We start from the raw sequence: 24,645 nt of genomic DNA on the forward strand, positions 1-24,645 counted from the left end.
TTCATATTTTTTTCTACTTTCAGTGATTGTTATGAGAAAACCGCTCTCAAGAACAAATATGCTTTTTATGTAAAGGCTAGAAAGAATTTGTTTAGATTAAGACTTTGAAAGTTTTGCTTTAAATTTAGAATTGGTGGCTGAATCAGATAACATGTAGTCCTGGACTAGCAGCTGAGTGGGAACAAAAACTGCAGTTATACAAGTGAAACTTTCATTTGCAGGTTTTCTAATAAGTGCTGGATAAGGACAGTATGTAACATTATTTCCTTCTTTCTTGTCAGAAAAATTATGAGAAGTTGAGTCTTCATAGCAGCAGCAATGGAGCCCCTCATTGCAGCAAAAGTGAACTTTCAGAAAACACTGATCTCCCAGTTGAAAGATGTCAGTCTGCACATGCAAAAGATGAGGAAAGAACATATGAAGAAATCCTGGTAGAGGGTCACAGCACTTCAGAGAACTCAGAGAAAGGTAGTCGATAGCAAAAGGAACATCACAAGTACTATTATCCTGGTTGGAGCTGTGTTAAAAGATTCTTTGCTTTCATTTTTATGTGCAGATATGTTCACTAAACTAGATGATGAGCTGGACATACTGAAAAACTTAAGCAGCTCCAGTTCAAGTCATGTGAAAAAGTCTGCAATTGGTAAGATTCCTTAAGAATGAAGCATTCACTACTTTCTAACAAAAAAGTAGTTGTTTATTCCAAAATATTAGGATATTTCATCATTTAATACAAGATCACTATCTGTTGTCAGTCCTAAGGAAAGAAAAATAAAGTGACTGTGGTTGCCTCTGTGACAACCATTTGATTATAACACATTTGGCATCACATGGTCTTTGCGTAGCTTATCCCCATATTTTGCAGTAATGGCTGTGAAAACTGGAATATCATTGGGCAACTTGACAAAGAAGGTGTTTTTAAATATGAAGCATAAGATAATTAGTGTTGATAAGAAACAGAAGGGTATGAAAACTTTTGTCTCTAACAATAATGCTGTGCATATGGATAAATGGATTGTGTGACTAGAGGCTGTAAAAAGGAAAATTGAAAGAGGTAAGCTTTAGTTGTCTAAGTGAATTGACTGAATGGAATTGAAGGAATGCTTAATGCTTAGATTCAAATTAGGAGGGGATTATGTGACAAAACACCTTGTTAATTCTGCCTGTAGTTATTTATGATAATCAGATAGGAAAGCACTAGCTGTCTTTGGTGTTATATTAAGTGAAAAGATTTTGGATTTTATTATAAATATATATATATATAAAAGAGATCTAAAACATCTTTAATTATCAAATCATTTATTTTCTCTGCACTAATACCTATAGATTTCAATTAAAGCCAGTTATTTTAAGTAAAAGGATTTTTGATTTTATTTTAAATATAGATTTATATCTGAAAAGGAGATTTGAAAAAGATCGATAAAAAAACTGAGCAAAATTTGAGCTTTCTATTCATCCCATGAAGTGCTGGCAGAATATCTGTGATTTAAACTGTACTTTTAAAAGGGGAAATGTATTCAGTTTTCTGAAGATTAACAAATGTCATTGTTGCAAGGACCTAGGCTACAAAAAAATTAGAATAACATTACTTTATCTGTTTGTAGTCTATTTGGTAGCTGAATTTCCTTTAGATTTTGGCACAGGTACTGGTTTTAATTAAAATTTCTAGCCATTAGTGCAGGGAAAATAATTTTGATTTGATAATTTTACCTAAATCCATTAATACGATTTGCCTGCCATGCTAAAGACCAGAGGACCTGTGGCTAACCAGCCCTGAGTTTATTATCAGTTTTCTTTAAAAAGTAAGTGCCTTTTCTTTGTTACTTTCTAGTGCTAAGAGAGTAACGAGATGGTTACATGGTACAGGGAAACCTAGTCTGACTGTGGGATGGGGCTGCGTAGAAAGAACCCCTTGAGGAAAAGCAGCCTGTGGAGGCAATGTTCTATTTGGGTGTTAATACTGAAGAATAACATATTGTGCATCTCCTAGAAATGTAATTCTTTGTGGGCTAGTTCAACATTGTACACAGACATTAGAAATCTTTGTGTAGTTTGTAACTTGCCGCACCCAAAGTGTTATTGTTAATGATTTCTTTGTTGTTACTTTTTTTTTTTTGGTTAAGATTTGGACATCAACAAAACATCAACTTTTTCTAATATTTAAATACTTTTTTACCATGTTTCCATTGATTTAATGAAATATTTTAAGTGAAAATATCCTGTCAGCTCCTATTAATCCCAGTAACTTTCATCAGCATTTCTACAAGTCATTGTCTATCTTCATTCCAGCGTAGAGTTAAATTGTTATATAGATAGTTCAGGAATGCTTTTTTTTCAGAAAAATAACTCTTTAGTTATACATTCTGAGATCACCTGTAGTTTCTACTTAATGTTGAAGTGTTGTAGATCAGTTGTGATTAATGCTGGCAGATTTTTCTTCTTTTCAGGTAAAAAGAAAAGATAGCTTTAAAAAAATATTCAGGATACTTGGGTATTGCTTGGGCTACGCTCCATTCATTGCTAAAATGGGGCTAACTGAATTATCAGCCATGGTTTTATCAAGCATGTCAGCATTACAGGGGAAAATGAGACTTTGATCTAGCTGACTTGGAAACTGCTAGCATGAAAATGTGAGTTTCAGTTTTGGGTTTCTTGATCATGGTCTTGAAAGTGTTTGTCTAATTATGCTGCCATCACATCACTTACAGAGAAAATATGATCTGCAAATGTAGAAAAATATCACTCTAATTAAAATTGGGGTGCTATTCTGTAAAAAGGTGCGATACGCTGAGTTCTTCAGTGGTGCAGAAGCTGGTATGCATGCGAGTGACACTGTAATAGTGGTTAGCTATTTTCATATTCCACTAATTGTCATAATATTTTTAGTAATTTTACATACCCTGTGTTTTTCAATTTTGTTTTAAGAAAAGGATTATCGTTCTTGTTCTAGACAATGTAGTTCTGCAAGATCAGCATCTTTAACAATTCTAAAGATTGCTACCTGCAGAGTATGTAGGTTCTGGGATAGTTGTTCATGGCACTTATTCTGCGCATTTCAGAAGTGTAGAGGCAGTAGTGAGAGATACAGGTTTTTTTTTTCCCCTGAAGTCCTTATAATTTGAAATGATAAAGATCGATGGAGGATAGGGACATATTGACTCAAAAAGTGATGGGACTATAACAGTTTATTGATTGCTTTTTTTCTTTTTCTTATTTTGAAATTTAGAAGGCTCCCAATTTTACTTTAGCTTTGTCAAATTGAAGAGATTTCTGTTTGGTTTTGATTTACAACTGTACCTGCATTTCTGCTGGTAAAACCAAATAGAAGGAAAATATGTGGTATTTTTTAATGTATAACAGTCCAGTAAAGCCAGTGTGTCAGTTGAATGTGAAAGAATTTAAAAGTTTACTCTGTGTCTGGGAATATTTTTTTGAAAATATTTTTGCTTTCCTTGAATCATTTACACGGCATTCAGGACAATGCCCAAAATATATTGAAAGACTAGTTGTGTGTAAAAAATGCTCTTATCCCTAGGGTTTTATATACTTCCCCTCTCACCTTCCTCACGATAAGAAGGTGAACATATATTTGGACCACTCAGAACTGCTCAGCTCCTAGCTTGTCATGAGGCTAAGAATTCTCAATGCACAGTCCTGTAGTTGTGCTGTATCTCACTTTTTCTGTTACTTCATAATTTAATATACATTTCCAGTATTTGGAGGAATTTCAGAACTTCAGGGGAAGTTTAGATTGGATAGAAGGAGGAAATTCTTTCCTGTGCGGGTGGTGAGGCACTGGAATGGGTTGCCCAGGGAAGTTGTGAATGCTCCATCCCTGGCCAGGTTGTGTTCAAGGCCAGGTTGGACAAAGCCTTGGGTGAGATGGTTTAGTGTGAGATGTCCCTGCCCGTGGCAGGGGGGTTGGAACTAGATGATCTTAAGGTCCTTTCCAACCCTAACTATTCTATGATTCTATCTAACTTTCAACCAGTAAGCAAAGCTGTCGAGATTCAGGACTCCTTTCCTTGCAGAAATTTCTGCAATGCGGTAGCATTCAGACTTTACCATGTAAGAAAGAGAGCACATGTAAGAGACCTGTCAGAAGAATATTCCAGTGATGTGTCTCCAGAAGGGTCTCCTATATCTCTTCAAACTTTAAATTAAAGAATGACTTGTTTACATACGTGCCAGAACGTGAGTTTTGTGTAATCTCAAAGCATTCAAAAATATCCAGCTGAATAACCAGGATTTCTGGAATAAGGATACTCTCAATGATTTGGCTCTGATTTCAGGTTATCATTTAGTTCCAAATTTAACTATTTTTTAGGATAACATTTCCTATATTTGAGGATACATATTTCCTACTATGGAATAATATGAAATATTTCCTATGGAAATTTCCTACATATTTCCTACCATAGTACTATGGTAGGAAATAAATACCCATTTAATAATGTCACTTGCTGACTGGAGCTGGTAATTTCATTCAAAACTTGGACTTAATTGCAAGCAGTTACCTTATATCGCAAGTTCTGTGACTACACAGCCTTTTTTTAATTCAGAAGAGTTGTATTTTTTGACATATTTTATGATTTGAGAAGCTATTTCTTCTTTACATTAGACATTTAGATAGATTGGTAAGACATAGAATCATAGAATAGTTAGAGTTGGAAAGAACTTTAAGATCATCTAGTTCCAACCCTCAATTTAGAGGTGTTAGAGGGAAGTCTTAGAGGTAAAATTATCTCACATCTGCTATATATATATATGTCATGGTTTAACTAACTGGCAACTAAGTACTGCACAGCCACTTGCTTAGTGCACCTTCCCCCTACCCCGTGTTATCGAGGAGGAGAACCAGAAAAAGGTAAAGTTAAGAACAGGTTTAGTTAAGAACAGTTTAACAACTGTTATAGTAGCATATAATAGTAATATAGTAGTATATAGTAGTAATAATAATAGTGATGAAAAGGGAAATAACAGAGAGAGAGAGAGGAATAAAACTCAAGAAAAACGACTGATGGCACTATAGTTGCTCATCACCCACTGACTGATACCCCGCCTGACCTGAGCAGTGATTAATTCCTCCTGGCCAGATCCACACAGTTTTTATATTAAGCATGATCTTCTACGTTACGGAATACCCCTTTGGGTTGTTTGGGTCAGGTGTCCTGTCTCTGCTTTGTCCTGGCTTCTTATGCCCCTCCTCACTGGCAGAGCATGAAACTGAAAAGTCCTTGATCAGGTTAAGTGCTATTCAGTGACAACTAAAACATCCATGTATTATCAACATTATTCCCATACTAAATCCAAAACATAGCACTGTAATAGCTATTAGGAAGAAAATTAACTCTATGCTGGCCAAGACCAGGACAAAATGGTTCTTTAGGTTATGAGGGGAAAGCTTAGGATATTTGTTGAAAATAATTATTGCATCAAGAAACCTATAATTTGTGCAATGGGCCGCCTGTGAAAAATTTTGGAGATCTTACAGTGCTTTGTAGGCTTATTTTCCCCAAACTGACTTTGTCTAGGATTGATATTTCTCTTGAGACCTCAGGCTAATGGCACCCACCTTGGAGATATATGCAATAATGAGATCCCCCTCAGTCTTCTCTTCTCTAGACTAAACAGACCCAGCTCCCACAATCTCTCCTCATAAAAGAGACACTCCAGACCCCTAATCATCTTTGTATTTTCCTAACTTAGGCATGTAAATCAGAAAATACTGCATCTCTGCCATGTACATGAATGATGAATAGATTCTTTGGTGTGAAATATCATGCACTTGTAAATACACTTACGAGATGGCAGATTAGCAAGTCAAATGTGGTGAGTCATCAAACTCATCAAGAAAATTTAGATATGGCCCCTTGACTGACAGAGACACCATTTATTTGAAACAGCCAAAGGTACAGTATTTCAAAACCAAGTTTGTATATGAATACTTGGAAAGGGAAGTTGTTTAAATACTAGCAAACAGCTGTATTCAGACTTGACTTTCTGGCCAAGTGGCTTCTGTTTCAGATTTTCTCGCATATATTCCCATAATATTTTATAGTCTTTTTTATAGCAGAATGTCTGAGGTTGGAACTCAAAATCCTTACCCCAAGCAACGTTATTCAGGTTCAGTGAGAGCTTCTACTTTTGTATTTGTATTACTGTGCATCCTAAGCAGGTAAAATATCTATTCCTTAAATAGGCACAATCATATTTTTTCATTTCCAAAGGCCTCCAATATTAAAGTTATTTGAAGTGTCCTTGCTTCTGTAAGGGCCTAGTTTATTTGCTATTATCTAAATCAACCACTCTTACCAAACCTTCTAGGTTAGCTAACTGCTACAGAGTTTTAAAATCTCTTTTGCTAAGCAAAGCATTAGCACAGAATAAAATACTGTTTCTTTTTCTTTCATTCTCTCCGTCTGTGTGCCTTCTTTTCAGGAAGACAGATTTGGTCTAAAGATGCATCATTTCTTTTGGTTTTAAAGTGAATCTTGTGTGACAGATGCAAGCCTCCTTCAGGATTTTTCAGGATCTCAAAGAAGCAGAAAAAAATAGAGGGGCAATATTGCAGAACATGGCAGAAAGTATGAACACACACACACACAAAAAAAAAAGATTTAAGATTCTCAGAGATGTGTCTGCTCTCTGAAAGTCCTCTACTGTTGGTCTAGAACTAATATAACTGCTGTAACAGGACCAACAATGGGAAAACAAGTGTAAGTTAAGTTTAGCATAAAATCTTTTTTTTCCTAGCTAGTGTTTGAGTGATTAGATGCCTCTGTTCTTGTTTATGGTAATGCATGTGATGTTAGTAGCATGGAAAAAAACATTTCAGGTAGACAAAGGTGCAGGCATTACATTAAAATGCATTATTTGTATGGGAAAACTGTTGTAGAATTTTCTAATTTAGTACACAGACCTTCTGTTATCTGAAATATCTTTTGATTTAAACATCATACACTTATTGTTCATTTAAAATGAGATGCCATTTATAGGAGAGATATTTGACCAGTAACTGGCCAAACCCCTGTCTTCAAGGTTTTAAAATCAGCAGGATTATTTAAGAAGTAAGATATTGCATTTCTAGTAGTTTGAATAGTTAACTAGCAGAATGGTGGCAATAAAACTCTGGTACCACAAGGTTTAGACATCCCACCAAAGGTCTTCTGAGAAAGTGAGTAAATATTCTAGCGTTTTATCCAGACTAGAGGCAATATTGTGGCTGTACAGTGGTAGCAGTATTTGTAGTAATTTAATGCAAATCCAGATACATCTTCTGTGGATATCTAGCCAGAGTGTGTTGTTAGTTTCTGTGAAATTCTGAAAGTATTTGTTAAAATACTATGTGGGGAGATTTTAGTTATGATGCAAGCAAATCTTTGATACATCAAAGAGCAATTCCATACACAAATGGGGGCTTGGAATTTGCTTAGCACTGCATTTTAAAAGTAATTTTGACACCATGTCTGGGAAATAGAATATATTAACATGTATATATATATTTCTTTTAAGGCAGAGATATTATTTATGCATTTGTTTCAGGTATAATGAAACAAAGTTTTAGTGCTTCAGAAAGACAACCTCAGATTAGGTAGGTACAATTTATGATTTTAATATAGATTATATGATTTACCATTGTTATGATCAATTCCAGTCATTTCACAGTGTAACAGTTGTGTGATTGAATTGGTGAAATATTTCCTTATTATCATTACAATTTCATTTTACCTCAGCCTATGACACTCAATCTACCTCAAGACAGTGTTACAGTTACTCACAGAAGCTTTATGTGAGTAGTTTAAGGGCTGACATTAAACTGATAAATAGTTTTAAAAATGGACCTTGCTACATCAGCTTAAACTGGTATTAGTTGGTTAGCTATATTCTGGGTTTGCATTTTTTAGCAGATGGGTTTTCTTATAGAGAAATGTGTTTGTACATTGGATAGCATACAGTCGTATCTCATCGCTTTGAACTCCTCTAGATCTTCTGTGTAAATGTAGGTAACCACTGTTTGAATTCTGGGGTTCTAATTTCTTTCAAAAAGGAAAGAAACTGAAACAGAATATGGCATGGCCTTCTCCATTCTCCTTCCGGAGGTCCTTCCTTTTTCATCTGTTATTCAGAAATGCATCAAATGCATTCTTGACGAACCATCATTTTTTTCTGATCTCCATGTTACCACTCTTATTCATAGACACTGTTCTTTGTTTCTTTATTTCTGCTTTTCTGAAATGGAAAAAACAAACCAAAGTCACTCTTTCCTCCTGAACATTTTTTAGTTTTTACCTTTAACTTAACTAGGTTAAAGTGTTCATAATAACAGCATTGATTCCTCTCCCCTGTTTTTCCACAAACCCTAATTCAACCTTCATTTAAAGAATATTACTGTAGGAACCCTCACTGAGCTGTAATAAGCTGTTTAATGACCTCTTCCAAGTTATAGTTCCTTTATTTTCTTAATCTGCTGTTTAGCACTGGTGCTGTTTTTATCTTCTTAAAATCATGCTTTTTCTGACTTTTCTGAGTCTAACCTTTTCCATTTCTCCCACAGTCTTTTGAAACTATTTTTAAGGACCATTCAGAAGGACACTAATTTATCTGTTCATCTAATTTCCTCTGAATGTTACATGTGGGTCTATCACTGATTCTTTTGTCTTTTCTGGTGCATGTTGTCTTTGCATGTACAAATATGTCTACATAGTCATCTATCTGCAAAAATGTTGCAAATAATGAGCTTAGGTGTATACACCAGATGTATTTCCTTCTGTCTATACAAAATTTTTGCTCATCTCTGTAAGATCTTTTCATGGCCATGTGGCCACGCAGTTGATTACATAACTAAAAGGAATGTCATAATTGCGTGTATCTGAACTCTTACCCGTTAGCTCAGGTTTTGATCATTCCTGAAAACAACATCCATTCTCTTGAAGTTCTCACATTCAGAATAAATCTCACTGTTCTGCCTGGCACATTCAAGATACAACCTTTCCTACAAATATACACTGCTAAAAATCTTGCTTGGGTTCATAAGGCTATAATGCAAACATCTTTCCTGGTTTTGATACACACATTCTAGTCACTCAAATGTCCATTGAGAACACTGATGCAAGGAACATTTTTGCAGCCTTGCCTTCAACCCTACTGCCTTCTGTGTGTGTCCTTTTACTGGTTGTGCTTTTCCTATTACTTCAAGTACCATACTTTACTTTTGCCTTCAGAGTTTTGCTTAGCATAGCACCATCCAGTTTGTTGCTTATCACTCACTAGCTTTCCAGCTTTAGTCCTGCTGCAGTCAATAATGGTGGTCTCTTGACGCTTCACAGTTGAAGCAAGCACATTTTATTTTTATTCCATCTCTGCCCCTCACATGAACATCAGCAAAACTATTTCCTTCTCTTTCTTCGTAACTATTCCTTGGAACTAGTTTCCCATACTGCCTAAAAATACATACAAATCCTTGACATGCTGGGGCTATTGAGGCTGTCATCCATCAGGACACGATACTGATTCTTTCAGTTCTATCTGTCTATATCCACTTCTCAGCTGTTGAAATCTGCAGGCTGGGACAATGTTTGTGTAGAGTATAGAACAGAAGCTAGTATTAAAACATGTGGACCTATATTTCAGACACTGAGGTATTGCTGCCCTGATGATGTAATATTATTTCCCCCCCCACACACACTCTATTAGTACTGTATGCATTATTGCTCCTGTTTTTATCTACTAGACAATAATAACTTTTTTTTTTATGTTTTCCAGCCATAAAATAGTTTAACTTAAATGTCCTTAAACATGTACAAATGCAAATTAATTTTATGTTAATTTTCAGGATTATTGAGTTGTAAATATTGAAATCCTGTCTTCTGTTTTTGTACTTTGCAGCTAAAAAATCTGAGCAGGAAAAGGAATGGGGTCTAATTTTTATTTAGTAGAAGTCATGCTATTTTGGACACATAGAGTAGAGTAGTCTTTATGAGTCTTAAAAACGCACAGTAAAAAACTAATGAATTTGGACAGATGTCCCTTAGAGGAAACGTGAGGAGGAGTCAGGGAATACTGGTATTTCCTCTACAGTCACTGATGCCAAACACAATTAAAACTACTTTTTTTAATTATTTTTTTTTTTTAAATAATACTAGAGATGATACTGAAGGTCGGGGATCAAAACTGCAACCAGGTAATTTTGTGCTTGCAAAAAAATCAAATTTTAACTTAAATTAAACCTACTGGTTTCCATGTTTTCAACCTTATTCTCCTGTTGTCTACAGAGTGTCTCCTCGTTTATTTCTTCAACTATACTGCCTATTGACCTGCTCTTGAGTATGCCTTTGCTCACGTGCAGGAGTCACACTAAGAAAATAGAGGATTTGCTCATGACAGGGTAGCAGTACCATGGTCTTCCAGTTGTAGTTCTTTGCAATATGAAAAATTACATTTGAAAATGCTGGAAAAGGATATAATTACATTTCATATACAAATATGTTATCTGAAATATCCTTAAGGATTTTTTGAAAAGTATGAACTCCAATAGTAAATCAGTAAAACCACATTTTATTGGTCATTATCCTGGCTAAATTTCTGTGGAATACAATGGGAATTTCTGTTATGAAAGGAATATCTCAGAATACAGAGAAATCCCCGTGTATTTATACATCATTACTGATGAAACAAATTTTCCATTTGAGGTAATTCTCTTTTTTTATGGAGGAGTTTCACATGCTGTAAGCTGCTAAACTGCGATTTCAGAATGCATATTCTCTGGATTAAATAATATTTGAAAGAAAAATATTTCAAGCAGCTGAAGTATTGATGTTCAAAAAGAAAGTACTTATGGTGTATACTAACTTCCATTTTATAGCCTTTTGATATAGAAATTATTATATGAATTTAATTATGCACTACACATCAATATTTGCTGTCCACTTTCAGCTGTTTTCAGTGCTGTTTTCTGAAGAGTGCCATTATAATACTCACACAATTTAAATTCACTATCCAGCTTTAAAATACCAGATCTGCAGACAAACATCTTAGCCTTTGTTAATATTTTCAGTCCTGTGGGTAATCTGATCAATCAATCAATCACCCTTGTGTCAGTAATGGGTAAAACTGTTAAAAGTTTTGATCAAGTCCTCAGCAGCCTATTCACACACACATGCCCTCATTCTGCAAATAATGCTATACTTTCGTATTTAAGAAAATATATGATTATTGAGTGGTCTGGAACTCCTAAGTTCCTAGCTGAACATTCGGTCAATAGCTGTCTTTGAAGCACATAGACACTACAAGTAGACATTACATCTGGAACTCCTAGATTGGTAAGTCCAATTGCTGCTATCATATAAGAAAAGAGAGAAAGCCTATACAGTGAATAACAGGGAAATCCATATTATGTTCTAGTTGGTCCTTTTGTTTGCTGATATAGTTCTAAACATATTTTTATTCAGAAAAAAAAAAGAAAAAGGCACTCATTTGTACACATTTGTTTTGTAATACAAGCTATTGACAGCAAAAGAGAAGACAAATACCATAGAACAGGGAGCAGTAAAAAAAGGTAATATCCCAAGGAAGGAAAGTTTTCATCAGTATCCTAACAAAAACTGAAGGTTCCTAGGTTGTAACAGCAAGACCATAGTATTTATTTTGGGATTAAATATAGCAGTGTTGAAACATTTGCTGGAGAGGTGAAAATGAGGCAAAAGCTAAATCAAAATCGTAGAATCATAGAGTCATAGAATAGTTAGGGTTGGAAAGGACCTTAAGATCATCTAGCTCCAACCCCCCTGCCATGGGCAGGGACACCCCACACTAAACCATGCCACCCAAGGCTTCGTCCAGCCTGGCCTTGAACACCGCCAGGGATGGAGCATTCACAACTTCCCTGGGCAACCCATTCCAGTACCTTACCACCTTCACAGGAAAGAATTTCCTCCTTATATCCAATCTAAACTTCCCCTGTTTAAGTCTGAACCTGTTACTCCTTGTCCTGTCACTACAGTCCCTAATGAAGAGTCCCTCCCCAGCAACCCTATAGCCTCCCTTCAGATACTGGAAGGCTGCTATGAGGTCTCCATGCAGCCTTCTCTTCTCCAGGCTGAAGAGCCCCAACTTTCTCAGCCTGTCTTCATCCGCGAGGTGCTCCAGTCCCCTGATCATCCTTGTGGCCCTCCTCTGGACTTGTTCCAACAGTTCCATGTCCTTTTTATGTTGAGGACATCAGAACTGCACACTCCAGGTGAAGTCTCACGAGAGCAGAGTAGAGGGGCAGGATCACCTCCTTCGACCTGCTGGTCACGCTCCTTTTGATGCAGCCCAGGATACGGTTGGCTTTCTGGACTGCGAGTGCACACTGAAGCTGGCTCATGTTCATTTTCTCATCAACCAACACCCCGAAGTCCTTCTCCGCAGGGCTGCTCTGAATCTCTTCTCTGCCCAACCTGTAGCTGTGCCTGGGATTGCTCCGAGCCAGGTGTAGGATCTTGCATTTGGCATGGTTAAACTTCATGAGGTTGGCATCAGCCCACCTCAGAAGTGTTTCAAGGTCCCTCTGGATGGCATTCCTTCCCTCCAGCGTATCAACCGAACCACACAGCTTGGTGTCATCGGCAAACTTGCTGAGGGCGCACTCAATCCCACTGTCCATGTCAGCGACAAAGATGTTGAACAAGACCGGTCCCAACACCGATCCCTGAGGACACCACTCGTTACTGGTCTCCAGCTGGACGTTGAGCCATTGACCACAACTCTTTGTGTGCGGCCATCCAGCCAGTTTTTTATCTACCAAGTGGTCCATCCATCAAATTGATATCTCTCCAATTTAGAGACAAGGATGTTGTGTGGGACAGTGTTGAACGCTTTGCACAAGTCCAGGTAGATGATGTCAACTGCTCTACCCCTGTCCATCAGTTCTGTAGCCCCATCATAGAAGGCCACCAAATTGGTCAGGCAGGATTTCCCCTTAGTGAAGCCATGCTGGCTGTCACCAAGCACCTTGTTGATTTTCATGTGCCTTAGCATGCCTTCCAGGAGAATCTGCTCCAAGATTTTTCCAGGCACAGAGGTGAGACTGACTGCTCAGTAATTCCCCGGGTCATTCTTTTTCCCCTTCTTGAAAATGGGGGTTATATTTCCCTTTTTCCAGTCATCAGGACCTTCACCTGACTGCCATGATTTTTCAAATATGATGGCCAGTGGCTTAGCAACTTCATTTGCCAGCTCCTTCAGGACCCGCGGGTAGATTTCATCAGGTCCCATGGACTTGTGTATGCTCAGGTTTTTAAGATGGTCTTGAACCAGATCCTCTCCTACAGTTGGCCTAAAGTCTTCGTTCTCACAGTCCCTGTGTCTGCCTTCTAAGACTTGGGTGGTGTGGTCAGAGCATTTGCCAGTGAAGACTGAGGCAAAGAAGTCATTAAGAACCTCAGCCTTCTCCAAATCCAGGGTAGCCAGTTCTCCTGATTGATAGCTTCCAGAGGGTGCCTACATTGTCCCTAGTCTGTCTTTTATTTGCTACGTACCTATAGAATCCCTTCCTGTTATTCTTAACATCCCTAGCCAAGTTTAATTCTAACTGGGCCTTGGCTTTCCTAACCTGGTCCCTAGCTTCTCAGACAACATCCCTGTATTCTTCCCAGGCTTGGTCTTGCTTCCACCTTTTATAAGCCTGTTTTTTCCTTCAAATTTTCCTCAGCAGCTCCTTATCCATCCAAGGGGGTCTCCTGGCCCTCCTGCTGCACTCCCTTCTAGCTGGGATGCAACACTCCTGAGCTTGTAGCAGGTGATCCTTGAATATCAACCAACAGTCTTGGGCCCCCCTGCCCTCTAGGGCTATATCCCATGGAACCTTACTAAGCAGGTTCCTGAAGAGGCCAAAGTCTGCTCTCTTGAAGTCCAGGGCAGTGAGCTTGCTGCACGCTCTTCTCACTGTCCTGAAGATCTCAAATTTGAGCATCTCCTGATCACTGCATCCAAGGCTGCCCTGGAGAGTCACATTTCCAACAAGCCCTTCCCTGTTGGTGAGCACGAGGTCAAGCATGGCGCCTCTCCTTGTCGGCACCTCTATTACTTGCAGAAGGAAGTTGTCTTCCACACAATCGAGGAACCTCATGGATTGCTTGCGCCGGGCCGTACTGTCCTTCCAACAGATGTCAGGGTGGTTGAAGTCACCCATGAGTACAAGGGCCTGTGCGCGTGAGGCTTTTCCTATCTGTCTATGGAGTGCTTCATCCGCAGGTTCTTCTTCATCAGGTGGTCTGTAACAGATCCCCACAGTAATGTCTCCCATGGCTGTTTTCCCTTTAACCTTCACTCACAAACTCTCTGTTAACTGCTCACCTGTCCCCAGACAGAGTTCCATACTCTCCAGCCTATCCCTAACATAAAGGGCAACTCCCCCTCCCCGCCTGCCGGGCCTGTCTTTTCTAAAGAGCCTGTAACCTTCCATTCCAACACTCCAGTCATAGGAGCCATCCCACCATGTTTCTGTGATGCCTATTATATCATACCCCTGTAGACGTGCACACACCTCTAATTCCTCTTGTTTGTTCCCCATGCTACGGGCATTTGCATAGAGGCATCTGAGCCGAGCTCCAACTGAAGATGGCTCATTGGCTGGAGAGGCTGGGATATCTCTACATTGCTCCAAGCATTTATTATAGGTGCTGGCAACTCACTGGGTGTGTTGGGGTGGAATGATGCCCCCGTCCCCCAGCACATCTAGTTTAAAGCCTCCTCGACCAGCCTGGCAAGCCTCCTACCAAAACTGCTCTTCCCCTTCTTTTAGACCAGCTCCACCAGCCCCCACTAGACCTGGCCTACAAACTTGGGTCCCATGTTCAAGACACCCAAACCCCTGACTATGACACCACCCTTTTAACCATTTATTAACCTGGCCAATCCTCCTAGCTTTTTTTAGGTCCTCCCCTGTATCCTGGAGAATTGAAGAAAAGAGTTTCTCCTTCCCATGGTCAGATACATTCCAACCCCCACACTGGAGAACTGAAGAAAAGACTATCTGAGCTCCAGAGCCCCTAACCACCTCTCCCAGAGCTCTGTAGTCTTTCTTTATGTTCCCCAGGCTACTACTATCTGTATCACCAGCACCCACATGGATCACTAGAAGCGGGTAATAGTCCGTGGGACTTACTAGAGCAGGCAGCCTCTCTGCCACATCCCTGATCCGTGGCCCTGGTAGGCAACACACCTCCCTTGAGGCCGGGTCTGGCCGGCAGACGAGTGCTTCTGTCCCTTTTGAAGTAGAGTCCCCTACTACTATGACCCGCTGCTTTTTCCTGGCAGCACCAGTAGAGATCTTCTTTACCAGGGCATCAGCCAGCTGTTTCTGGCTCGAGTGCGTTTCCTCATTAGCCTCCTGCAGGACAGCAAAGCAGTTCTGCGTGGGGACAACAGATTTAGGAGGAAGCCCCTTGCTTTTAATTGTCCTTTTCCTCCTTTTTTTTGTTGGCTTTTTTTTTTTTTTTTGGTCACTATTTCCCAGCTTCCCGGGTCAACGGCCTCCTTCTTTCCTCCATGAGCTAGAGGGGAAGCTCGAGGCCCCTGCACAGTTTGGGCCAGGAGCAAGCAGTGCTGCTTCCTCTCAGCTTCCCTGACATCTCGCAGCCTATTAACAGCATCCCGCAGCTCAACCCCTGCTGCAGGAGGACCTCCACCAGGGCGCACCGAGAGCAGCCCTGCCCATTGTGCCCCCTCCCCTCACCAGACCAGTGCAGGCACTCTCTACACCCCGAGCTCTGCACTGCAGCCTCCCCTCTCATCTCCTCTGTCTGGGTGCCTACGCTGCCACCGCCGGGGCATCCAGAGCAGAGCAGAGCAGAGCTCCCACACCGGGCCTTGGTCATACGACGAGCGCTCGCCTGCCCTCGCAAACTGCGTCGACCTACACTCCCGATCGCTCGCGCTCCCTGGGGCAGGTTTTCACCCAGTCAGGGCTGGTGCCGCTGCTCCTGGCTCCGCTCCCTGTGAGTCAGCTGCTCGCTCTCGTCAGCTGAGCTGCCGGCTCCTGGGCAGGGCCTGGCGAGGCCTTGTGGCTCACTCGGTGGGAGGCTCTTGTCGCTCTGAGTTGGGGCTCCTGGACGCTGATCTCCCCTGCTCCGGTGTTGAAGTCGTCCTCTCTCGGGCTAGTTCTTCCTGTGGCATATATCTTAGATTATTGCAGCATGATTATCACTGTTGTCATGAGCAGAAAGACCAATGTAAATTCTTCCTTAAGTGACTCAGAGTAAATGCAAGACTTCTCTTCGTCTTGCTGATTATTGAGAGGAAACTCAGAAATAGCAATAATGTCATTATCTTCCTGATTCAACCATAAATCTGTGTCTCTGAGATAAAGGATGAGATGTTTTATATCTATTTTCTGTGGGAGCACAGCTTAGGTCTGGTTGGACCCTAGACACTTCAGTTTGTTACTGTCCCTCTTATTGTTAAAATAGCCAGCACAGAAATTCAGCAGGAAAAAACTTGTAATAGCTCAGTTGTGGGCTAATTAATTTTGGTATTTGGATTTCATCTCTCTCTCAGTAGAATTTTCATTCTCGATACCAGATCACTTTGCAAAGGAAAAAAAAAAAAAGTTTGTGTGTGTAAATACATATAATAAGACTCATAATACCTCAAGGTATTTCTGTATGAGAAAATTTTAGAATATGGATCTAAATTAGCCTCTGAAGTGTAGTTTAGAGGTAACTTTATTTAAGACAGATACAGGGATGCTGGCTGAAGTTCAATACTTGGACCTGAGTTCTTTGATTAGCTGCCAGATCTAATACTCAACTTGGAAGAACAATTTTGTTTACTTATGTTCTTTACTGATGCACTGTTTTATAGTGGCAGTCTACTGCTAAGCTTTTATTTAATCTCTGAGTCTGACAGTGTGTATGACTTAAATGCACAAGATTAAAAATCATAAATAACGATGGATTTACCACATAAAAATTCAAAAATCTGACTTAGTTTTGGCTCTACACTCTTTCTCAGCAGGCAAAGCATGATCGAGGAACACTAGGTAAATAATAATCAAGCTGGTCTGCTTGTTTTAATTGTTATATTTAAAATCTGCATGATATTTTGCAAATCTACACAGTTTGTAAAATATGTAATGTTTACTTCTGTATCCTAATTCCATTAAATTACCTAAAGCCTTATCAGCAGTGTTTGTCTATTTGTTCTCATGTCTGGAATTAAAATTATTACATGGAACACAAATTATTTTTTTTTTTTTCTTTTTAGTTCAATAAGTTAGTTCATAATGTTCTTTATTTAACAAAATATGGTCAACATTTTGGGTATAACATCTACAAATCAGTACCGAGTTTATTGTGCTTTGTAAGTTTTAAGCAATGCTCACTCATTCAAGTTGTCAAGTGAATTAGATTTTGCTTTTTATCAAGCTGCCTTTGGGTACTCTTTTCCAAATGTCTCATTGCATATGGCTGGAAACAAATCACATGGAATTTGATATTATTAGCTTGTATATTAGGGCAGTTCCACTTCAGAAAAAGAAGACAGTCTGTTAATCACAAATCTACGTACTACAAGAAAAAAAATGTACCTACAACAGGAAAGTATATCTGTCTCAAAATCTGGACAACCAAGACCATATCCGATTTAATGTCAGTTTGTAATGAGACAAGGGGTTCTCTGAATCAGTAATAAGTCCCAGACAATAGTTCAGTTTGGGAAGTAAACTTTCACTTTTAGCTTTTTTTCTTTTTCTATTCTTGATCCCAAGAGCCAAATATTTTTACATATTTGATTGATAGATTTTTTAATCTGATTTTAACCCAAAGTGAATGAAAAACTTAAAATTCTTGTTTAAAATTTATTTTGCTAGAGGAAAAGCATAGCTTCTATTCATGCATAAGTTCTTCACAGTCTTTTATACATGAAAAGCATAAATTATGTACATGGATTTGCTTGGCAGAGGTTAGTCTAGCTTTACCGAAGTGCAGCTTTACGGAAACAGGTTTACACCTACTCACTATTTTTAGTTCAGCATTATTGCTCCTTGCCATGATAAATAGCTCACACTTATCTAAATAAATTATCAACAATTATCTAATAAAAATTACATGAGGAAGCCTAAATGTCTGAAGTACTGCCATATTCTTAATTCTAAAGTAATAGTTCTCATTTTAATTCCAAACTGACTCTGTTCTTTACTTCAGAGTTTGTACTACAAAATGTAGTGTCATTGCCATTGGGTATAATGGATGCTTTTTAGCAAAGGTCACATTTGGATACCCGATTAAATAGTCAAGCACTAAAATAAAAGCCTGTGTGTGCATTGTGAATTTGTGTATATGTATCTATTATGTGTGTTGTTAGGTAATAGCTAAAGGAATTTTTCAAATACAATGTGATAAGAAAGGCTTTTTGAGTATCTAAGAAGAAAATATTATAAGTAACTTCTAGCAAAATTATTTTCTCAAACCATCGATTCTTTTTTAGTGTGGATCTCCATGATCATTTCTTAGTGATTAGTTAGTTAATAGTCAATTTTCTAGTCTGTCTAGTGTACAAGTCTACTTAAAATATTAATGCTTATAGAAATGATGTGGAGGTATATTCAGAAGCACAGTGGTTTTTGAGATAACAAAATATTTAATTTCTAAATTTGTTTAGTCTTTTAACAAAATATTTAATTTCTAAATTTGATTAGTCTTTTTTTTTTCTTCAGACAGACCAACTTTATATCCCATATAATATGGTGGAGGGGGGAGAGGAGAGTGGGATAAAATTTTCATTATGTACAATGTTTATGTGCATAGCTCATAATTACATGCTTATGTACATGGGAATTTCATCTTTGTTTATATATTCTGGTTTGCACAACCCCCTTTTGTGGTGTGCTTAACATCCTAACTAGCTTTTAATTTAAAAGTTTCAAAATGTCACTTTATATTTACAGGTCAGCAGTACTATTTATAGATCAAGTAGTGCTAGGACAAGGGTTAATGGCTTTGAACTAAAAGATTAGGTTAGATTAGATATTAGAAAATATTCTTCCCTGTGAGGCTGGTGAGGTGCTGGCACAGGTTGCCCAGAGAAGGTGTGGCTGCCCCATCCCTGGCAGTGTTCGAGGCCAAGCTGGGAAACCTTGTTTAGTTTGAGGTGTCCCTGCCCATGGCAGAGTGTTGGAACTGGATGACCTTTTATGTCACTTCCAACCCAAACCATTCCATGATTCTGTGATTTTTATGGGATTTACAAGAAAAATCATATGCAGTCTGTAATAGAGGGCAACTGTCTATTCTATTCCTTCATAGGGAGAGGAATTTTTACAGTATTATTATTTGCTTAGCAAATATATTCTTTTATTCTAAAAATGAAAAATGACATTAAAAGTTTTATGATGGTGTCATTTTGATCATGGAGTAATCTGCGACATGGAAACAAATGATTTTCTGGTGTAAAGAAGACTCAAGAGATTCATAGGCTCTTGCATATTTTCTTAAGGTTTCTTTCAAAAATATGCTCTTGCTAGATATTGGAAACAAAAACTAGGTTTGATAGAGCAACACACATCACTATATATCACTGTATTGTGTGCAGTTCTGGTGTCCTCAACATAAAAAGGACATGGAACTGTTGGAACAAGTCCAGAGGAGGGCCACAAGGATGATCAGGGGACTGGAGCACCTCCCGGATGACGATAGGCTGAGAAAGTTGGGTCTGTTCAGCCTGGAGAAGAGAAGGCTGCGTGGAGACCTCATAGCAGCCTTCCAGTATCTGAAGGGGGCCTATAGGGTTGCTGGGGAGGGACTCTTCATTAGGGGCTGTAGTGACAGGACAAGGGGTAACGGGTTAAAACTTAAACAGAGGAAGTTTAGGTTGGATATAAGGAGGAAATTCTTTCCTGTGAGGGTGGTGAGGTACTGGAATGGGCTGCCCAGGGAGGTTGTGAATGCTCCATCCCTGGTGGTGTTCAAGGTCAGGTTGGACGAAGTCTTGGGTGGCATGGTTTAGTGTTAGGTGTCCCTGCCCGTGGCAGGGGGGTTGGAACTTGATGATCTTAAGGTCCTTTCCAACCCTAACGATTCTATGATTCTATGGGAGCATGGAAATACATTTTTCTAAATTTTTCCTCAGATGGTCCACACTAGACATTTTCTTGTAATTCTTGGGGTAAAATTAAAATAAATTTCATAATATCAAAATATAAAAAAATAAATATGATGTGGTTTAGTCTGTGTAAAAAGAAACCCCAGTTAAAATAAGAAAATTCTGTTTATCATATCTTTAATTTTTTTAATAAATGTATGAAAACTTTTATGATTAGTGAAGTACACTAGTACTTCTTTTCTCTTAGAGTAACTTAGAAATGAGTCAGGGAAAGGGATTTTCTTTTGAAACATTATCAATTACATTGTCTAATCTTTCAAGTTTTTAGATTATCCTTTTCTTTGTTCACAACATTATTGGAAAAACCAGTCATGCATTAAAACTTATTATTTACATCTACAGGTTTTAAATAGTGTACACTATTAATATATTAAGGAAATTAAATGAGCTGTCTTCCTGCTTTTACTGTTGTCATCTACAGCATCAGCAAGAATTGCTGTATCACAGAGGAAGGTGCGTCAGATCAGTGACCCTGTTCAGCAGATTCTTATTCAGCTGCACAAAATCATCTTCATCAGTCAAGTATGCATTACTATTGCTTCTGACATTCTATACTTTTTAGTTATTTGCTGTTGTCAAAATAATGGTACTGCAAAGTGCTGCTAATTTAGTCACTGTTCTGTAAAAACAACAGAACTTGACATTTTTGCAGATGGCAGGATGCTTTAAAAATATATCATTTAAATAAAGACTAACCTTGAATATTAGTATGTGGAGGATGGCAATAATTGAGTCATATGAAAATCATTGGCTCACCTCAGAAAAAAATGGATTGTACAAGTAAATTATTTTTACAGCGTTCTGTCATGCCAACGATATGAATATTTTAAGTGACTTAGCACCATATACTGACATGCAGAATACATAAAATGCTTTCCTCTATACCAATAATTTCTAAATAGCTTCTAAGTCATATTTTTATTATCAATAAACAGTGGTAATTTCTTGTGATTTCTAGTGCAATAGTTCAAATCCTGAATATATTACTTGCAAAATTTGCTATCATTAAATACGCATCTTTTTGTTTTCCAAAATTAAGTGTTTCTATTTGGGAAGTGATGTTTCACACAGGAGAAAAACCCCTCAGGGGTTTTCAAACTGCTGAGCCAATTTTGTTTTTGTTTAGAACAGAACAGCGTAAACAGAACTCCGGAGCGTTTTACATGTCTTTTTTTTTTTTAACTGACGAGCTTGTCAAAACAAGTAATATGGGAATAGAGAAAACAATTGCTGTTTAAAATAACTGGAAATTATCTCCTTCCCCTGCTAACAGAACTTAGACAATTCTGTCTTTACATGCTGTTAGGGGTGTGTTCAAAATTCTCATTAGTGAACCTATCCTTTCTGTTGAAGATGGTTTTCTCAAGTGGCCTACTAATTAATGCAAATTATCGTAATGTGGATGAGAATAACTGAGAATGAACAGCAACTCAAAGACTCACTCAGAATTGACCATTGAAGCAGTAGTAACAACTTTGATGCTTTTGGTGTCAGATGCAGTTGGTTTTGGAAGGGAAAGGCAGAGGAGTCAGGATCCATACTGTACTTGTTCACCATGTACTATGTTCTTCTCTTGTACTTGTTTATGTTCTAAGCTAGAATATTTTTTATAATACATAGCTGTTTTCTAAAGCTCTGTTACGTATTTCAGCTGACAATTCTAAACTGAAGTTTACAAGGGAGGGTTCTTTTCCTGTTCTTGCCTAGTTCTTGGCTGACAGCAGCCTTCCCAATTCAGTTTCCATGGGAACAAGAGTCAGAGTGATCTCTGGAAAACAATGTAAGAGAAAGCTTTTAAAAAAGCAAAAAAGCATTATGTAAATCCTTGGCTTTAAAAAAAAAAAATTATTTTTATTTTAACTAATCTGACATCTGATTTCATTAAAACAAAAGCTGAAATTGGTCACTAATGCCTGAGGCAACTCTGAGTTTCTCAAGCAGTGGACTTGTTCTTTACCACTTTTGCTTCAGTATAGCTCAGTTTGCCCATAGTACATCAATTTCACAGAGTCCATTGCAGTGGCTTGTAGTCTACAGAGTATCTCACAGGCCTTTCCTAAGGCATCATTTTTGTCACTCATTTATAGGCTAAGGAACATTCATCATCTGATTTAATACATATGTGTAAGGCCTTATATGTGTGAAAAGAGAGGACAAAACCTTGTGTGCAACCAGCTGTCTGATTACGTCTTTTATGCTTAGGATGTAACCTTAATCTCTGATTTGTCAGAGCAAATCGAGACTCCTGTGTGGCAAATATAGCTGTTCTAGATTTATAACTGGCTAACAGCAGTGATTCGTTCCAGTGGAAAAAAATCTTTATAATATCTTCTGTGATAGTATTTGAATGTGCATCCTTAGTGGTCAAACCTTTCCTTAGTAATTGAAAAGCTTCCTGAATTCAGTGGAGTGACACTTTGTGAATTTACATCAATGATGTGGTTATAAAGTGTATACTAAATGGTAGAAAGTTCTACAAACACTGTCTGCAGCTATAAGCAACTATACAGAAACGGCATAGGAGAGCCTTCTGAAATGCTCTTCCAAAGTACATGCCATAGAATTGTTATCAGAGTGAGTTGATGTCACTGTAGTGATCAGCAGTTGAAGCTTTACATTTACTGTTGGAGCATAAATATGGTTTTAAAAGAGCAAAGGAAGAGATCTCTTTTGAATTCTCTATTGAAGACTCTAAAATACAAAGTATGATTTGTGCTTTTCTTTTGTAAAAAATACGAAAAGATGTGTTCTTTTTCAACCAAGGGAAAAAAAAAAGACAAAACCCCACAGGAGAAAAAAATATACAAAATCAGTTTTGCTTTATAAACAAGTGAAATGTAAATTACCTCCTACGGGTAGCTTCTAGCAAAAGAGACAGTCTGAATTGTGTTAATATGTACATAAGGACCTTAAAAGAGCCTGTTGAAGCTGTTCTGCACACGTTGAATGAAAGTCTGAGCTGCTTGAAGTTCCATTAATTTCAGCTGGAGTCACTCATTATAGTCAACATGAAATCTGATCTAATGTTTCATGACCTTCATCTGTAGGAAGATGTCTCAGATACTAGCACTTTGCTCAGGGAGACAAATGTAGTATTACCTCTCTTCAACTTGTTATAATGTTTTTTACTCCCAAGGCTAGAGGGACTGAGTTACAAGATATGCCAAACCTAATAGAATGGGCAAACTAAGGAGTGCTATTATAATACGCCCATAAATCAAGTCTTGTGCTGTTGTTTATCACCATGCTATTAAATATCAATTTTTTTTTTTTTGTGCTACTCTTTTTTTTTTCCAGTAATGGTCCTGCTGATTATGTCATCTTTATGTCAGGTATAACTAAACAGTGAAAACACCTGTTTCTTTGTTTCATACAGCTTCCTCCAGCTTTGCAATGCAACTTGAAAAGAAGAATCATTGAAAGATTCAAGAAGTCCCTCTTCAGTCAGCAGAGCAATCCTGGTAATCTGAAATCAGAAATGAAAAAGGTGTAGTACACCAGTTACTACCTGTGGTCAACTTTGTCTCTTCTTCTATTTGAATTAAGCTATTGATATTAATGTCCCAGCGTGTGAGATTCCATTTTTAAAGGAGGTATTTGGAATATTCCCTATCTATCCTTTATTTGGAAAATACGAGAGCTTAAGTAAAATGTTTCTACAGATTGGTTTAAAGTTTGTGTCTTATCATTAGAACATTTTTTGTAAATGGAAAGGACCTACTAGCTGCTAATATGCAAAACCAGACTTCATCTCATCGGAGCTTAAAAAGAGAAGAGGAAAGAAAATGGTTTTGTGGCAAAGGCCAAAAGAGATTTTGCAAGTTCTTCCTAATTTTTTATTAGTTTCTGTTTCGGAATGTATTCCTACTCAAAACATGAATTTTAAGAAAGCACTGTCCCAGAGTGTCTTGAATATAGCATACCTTGTCCTCTTGTTGCATAGTGTGTCAGCACCAGTTTAGTGTCATCTATTCAAAAGTAGTGCAGATTTGCAAGAATGGCATGACTGAAGAACCATGCCTGAATGTTTTCCAATGAAATGCTGGATGCTTTCAGCAGAGAAAGAGCTAACAAAAATATTAGAATTTCTGAATGATCCTTCAAAATCTCCCGAGAAGACTGTAGTCATCAGAGGATATGAAAATGACATCCTTGGCATCTATGTCCTGTGAAGCTAAGATACTTCAGTTTTGAATTGATGACAAAACAGTTATTAGATATGTTACTCTATCTAAAATATGATGATAAAGATGATCTCTTATCACTCACATAATGCCCCTGTGTAATCTGATTGTCACCCACTTACACTGAATTGTGAAATTGTCAGTGCTTGCTACATGACGGACTGACCCCAAATGCTAAATCCTTCCTGTACTTTTGTAATAATTAAGCTCCATGGAAAGTGGCTATTTAGTGTTTATGTTGGTTTACATTGATAGTACATTTGAAAGGTTGTTAAAGATGCCTCTCTCTGAGCCACTGGTTTCATGCCAGTTTGCTGTC

At 38.0% G+C, this 24,645-nt stretch overlaps 1 protein-coding gene across 1 annotated transcript in view; it reads left to right on the plus strand.

Moving 5' to 3' along the window:
• NEK10 (NIMA related kinase 10) overlaps positions 1-24,645 on the plus strand; it is a 103,608-nt gene that overhangs the window by 64,316 nt on the left and 14,647 nt on the right. Inside the window, exons 27-32 of the mRNA XM_057424870.1 lie at positions 282-468; positions 557-643; positions 7,546-7,594; positions 10,146-10,183; positions 20,564-20,664; positions 23,519-23,629. Coding sequence (XP_057280853.1) covers positions 282-468; positions 557-643; positions 7,546-7,594; positions 10,146-10,183; positions 20,564-20,664; positions 23,519-23,629 — 573 coding nt within the window. The remainder of the gene's footprint in view (positions 1-281; positions 469-556; positions 644-7,545; positions 7,595-10,145; positions 10,184-20,563; positions 20,665-23,518; positions 23,630-24,645) is intronic.

The sequence above is a fragment of the Pezoporus wallicus genome, unplaced genomic scaffold (genome assembly GCF_028554395.1).
Source record: "Pezoporus wallicus isolate ANWC-B61680 ecotype Strahan unplaced genomic scaffold, APGP_CSIRO_Pwel_v1 contig_3181, whole genome shotgun sequence".
Taxonomy (NCBI): Eukaryota; Metazoa; Chordata; class Aves; order Psittaciformes; family Psittacidae; genus Pezoporus; species Pezoporus wallicus.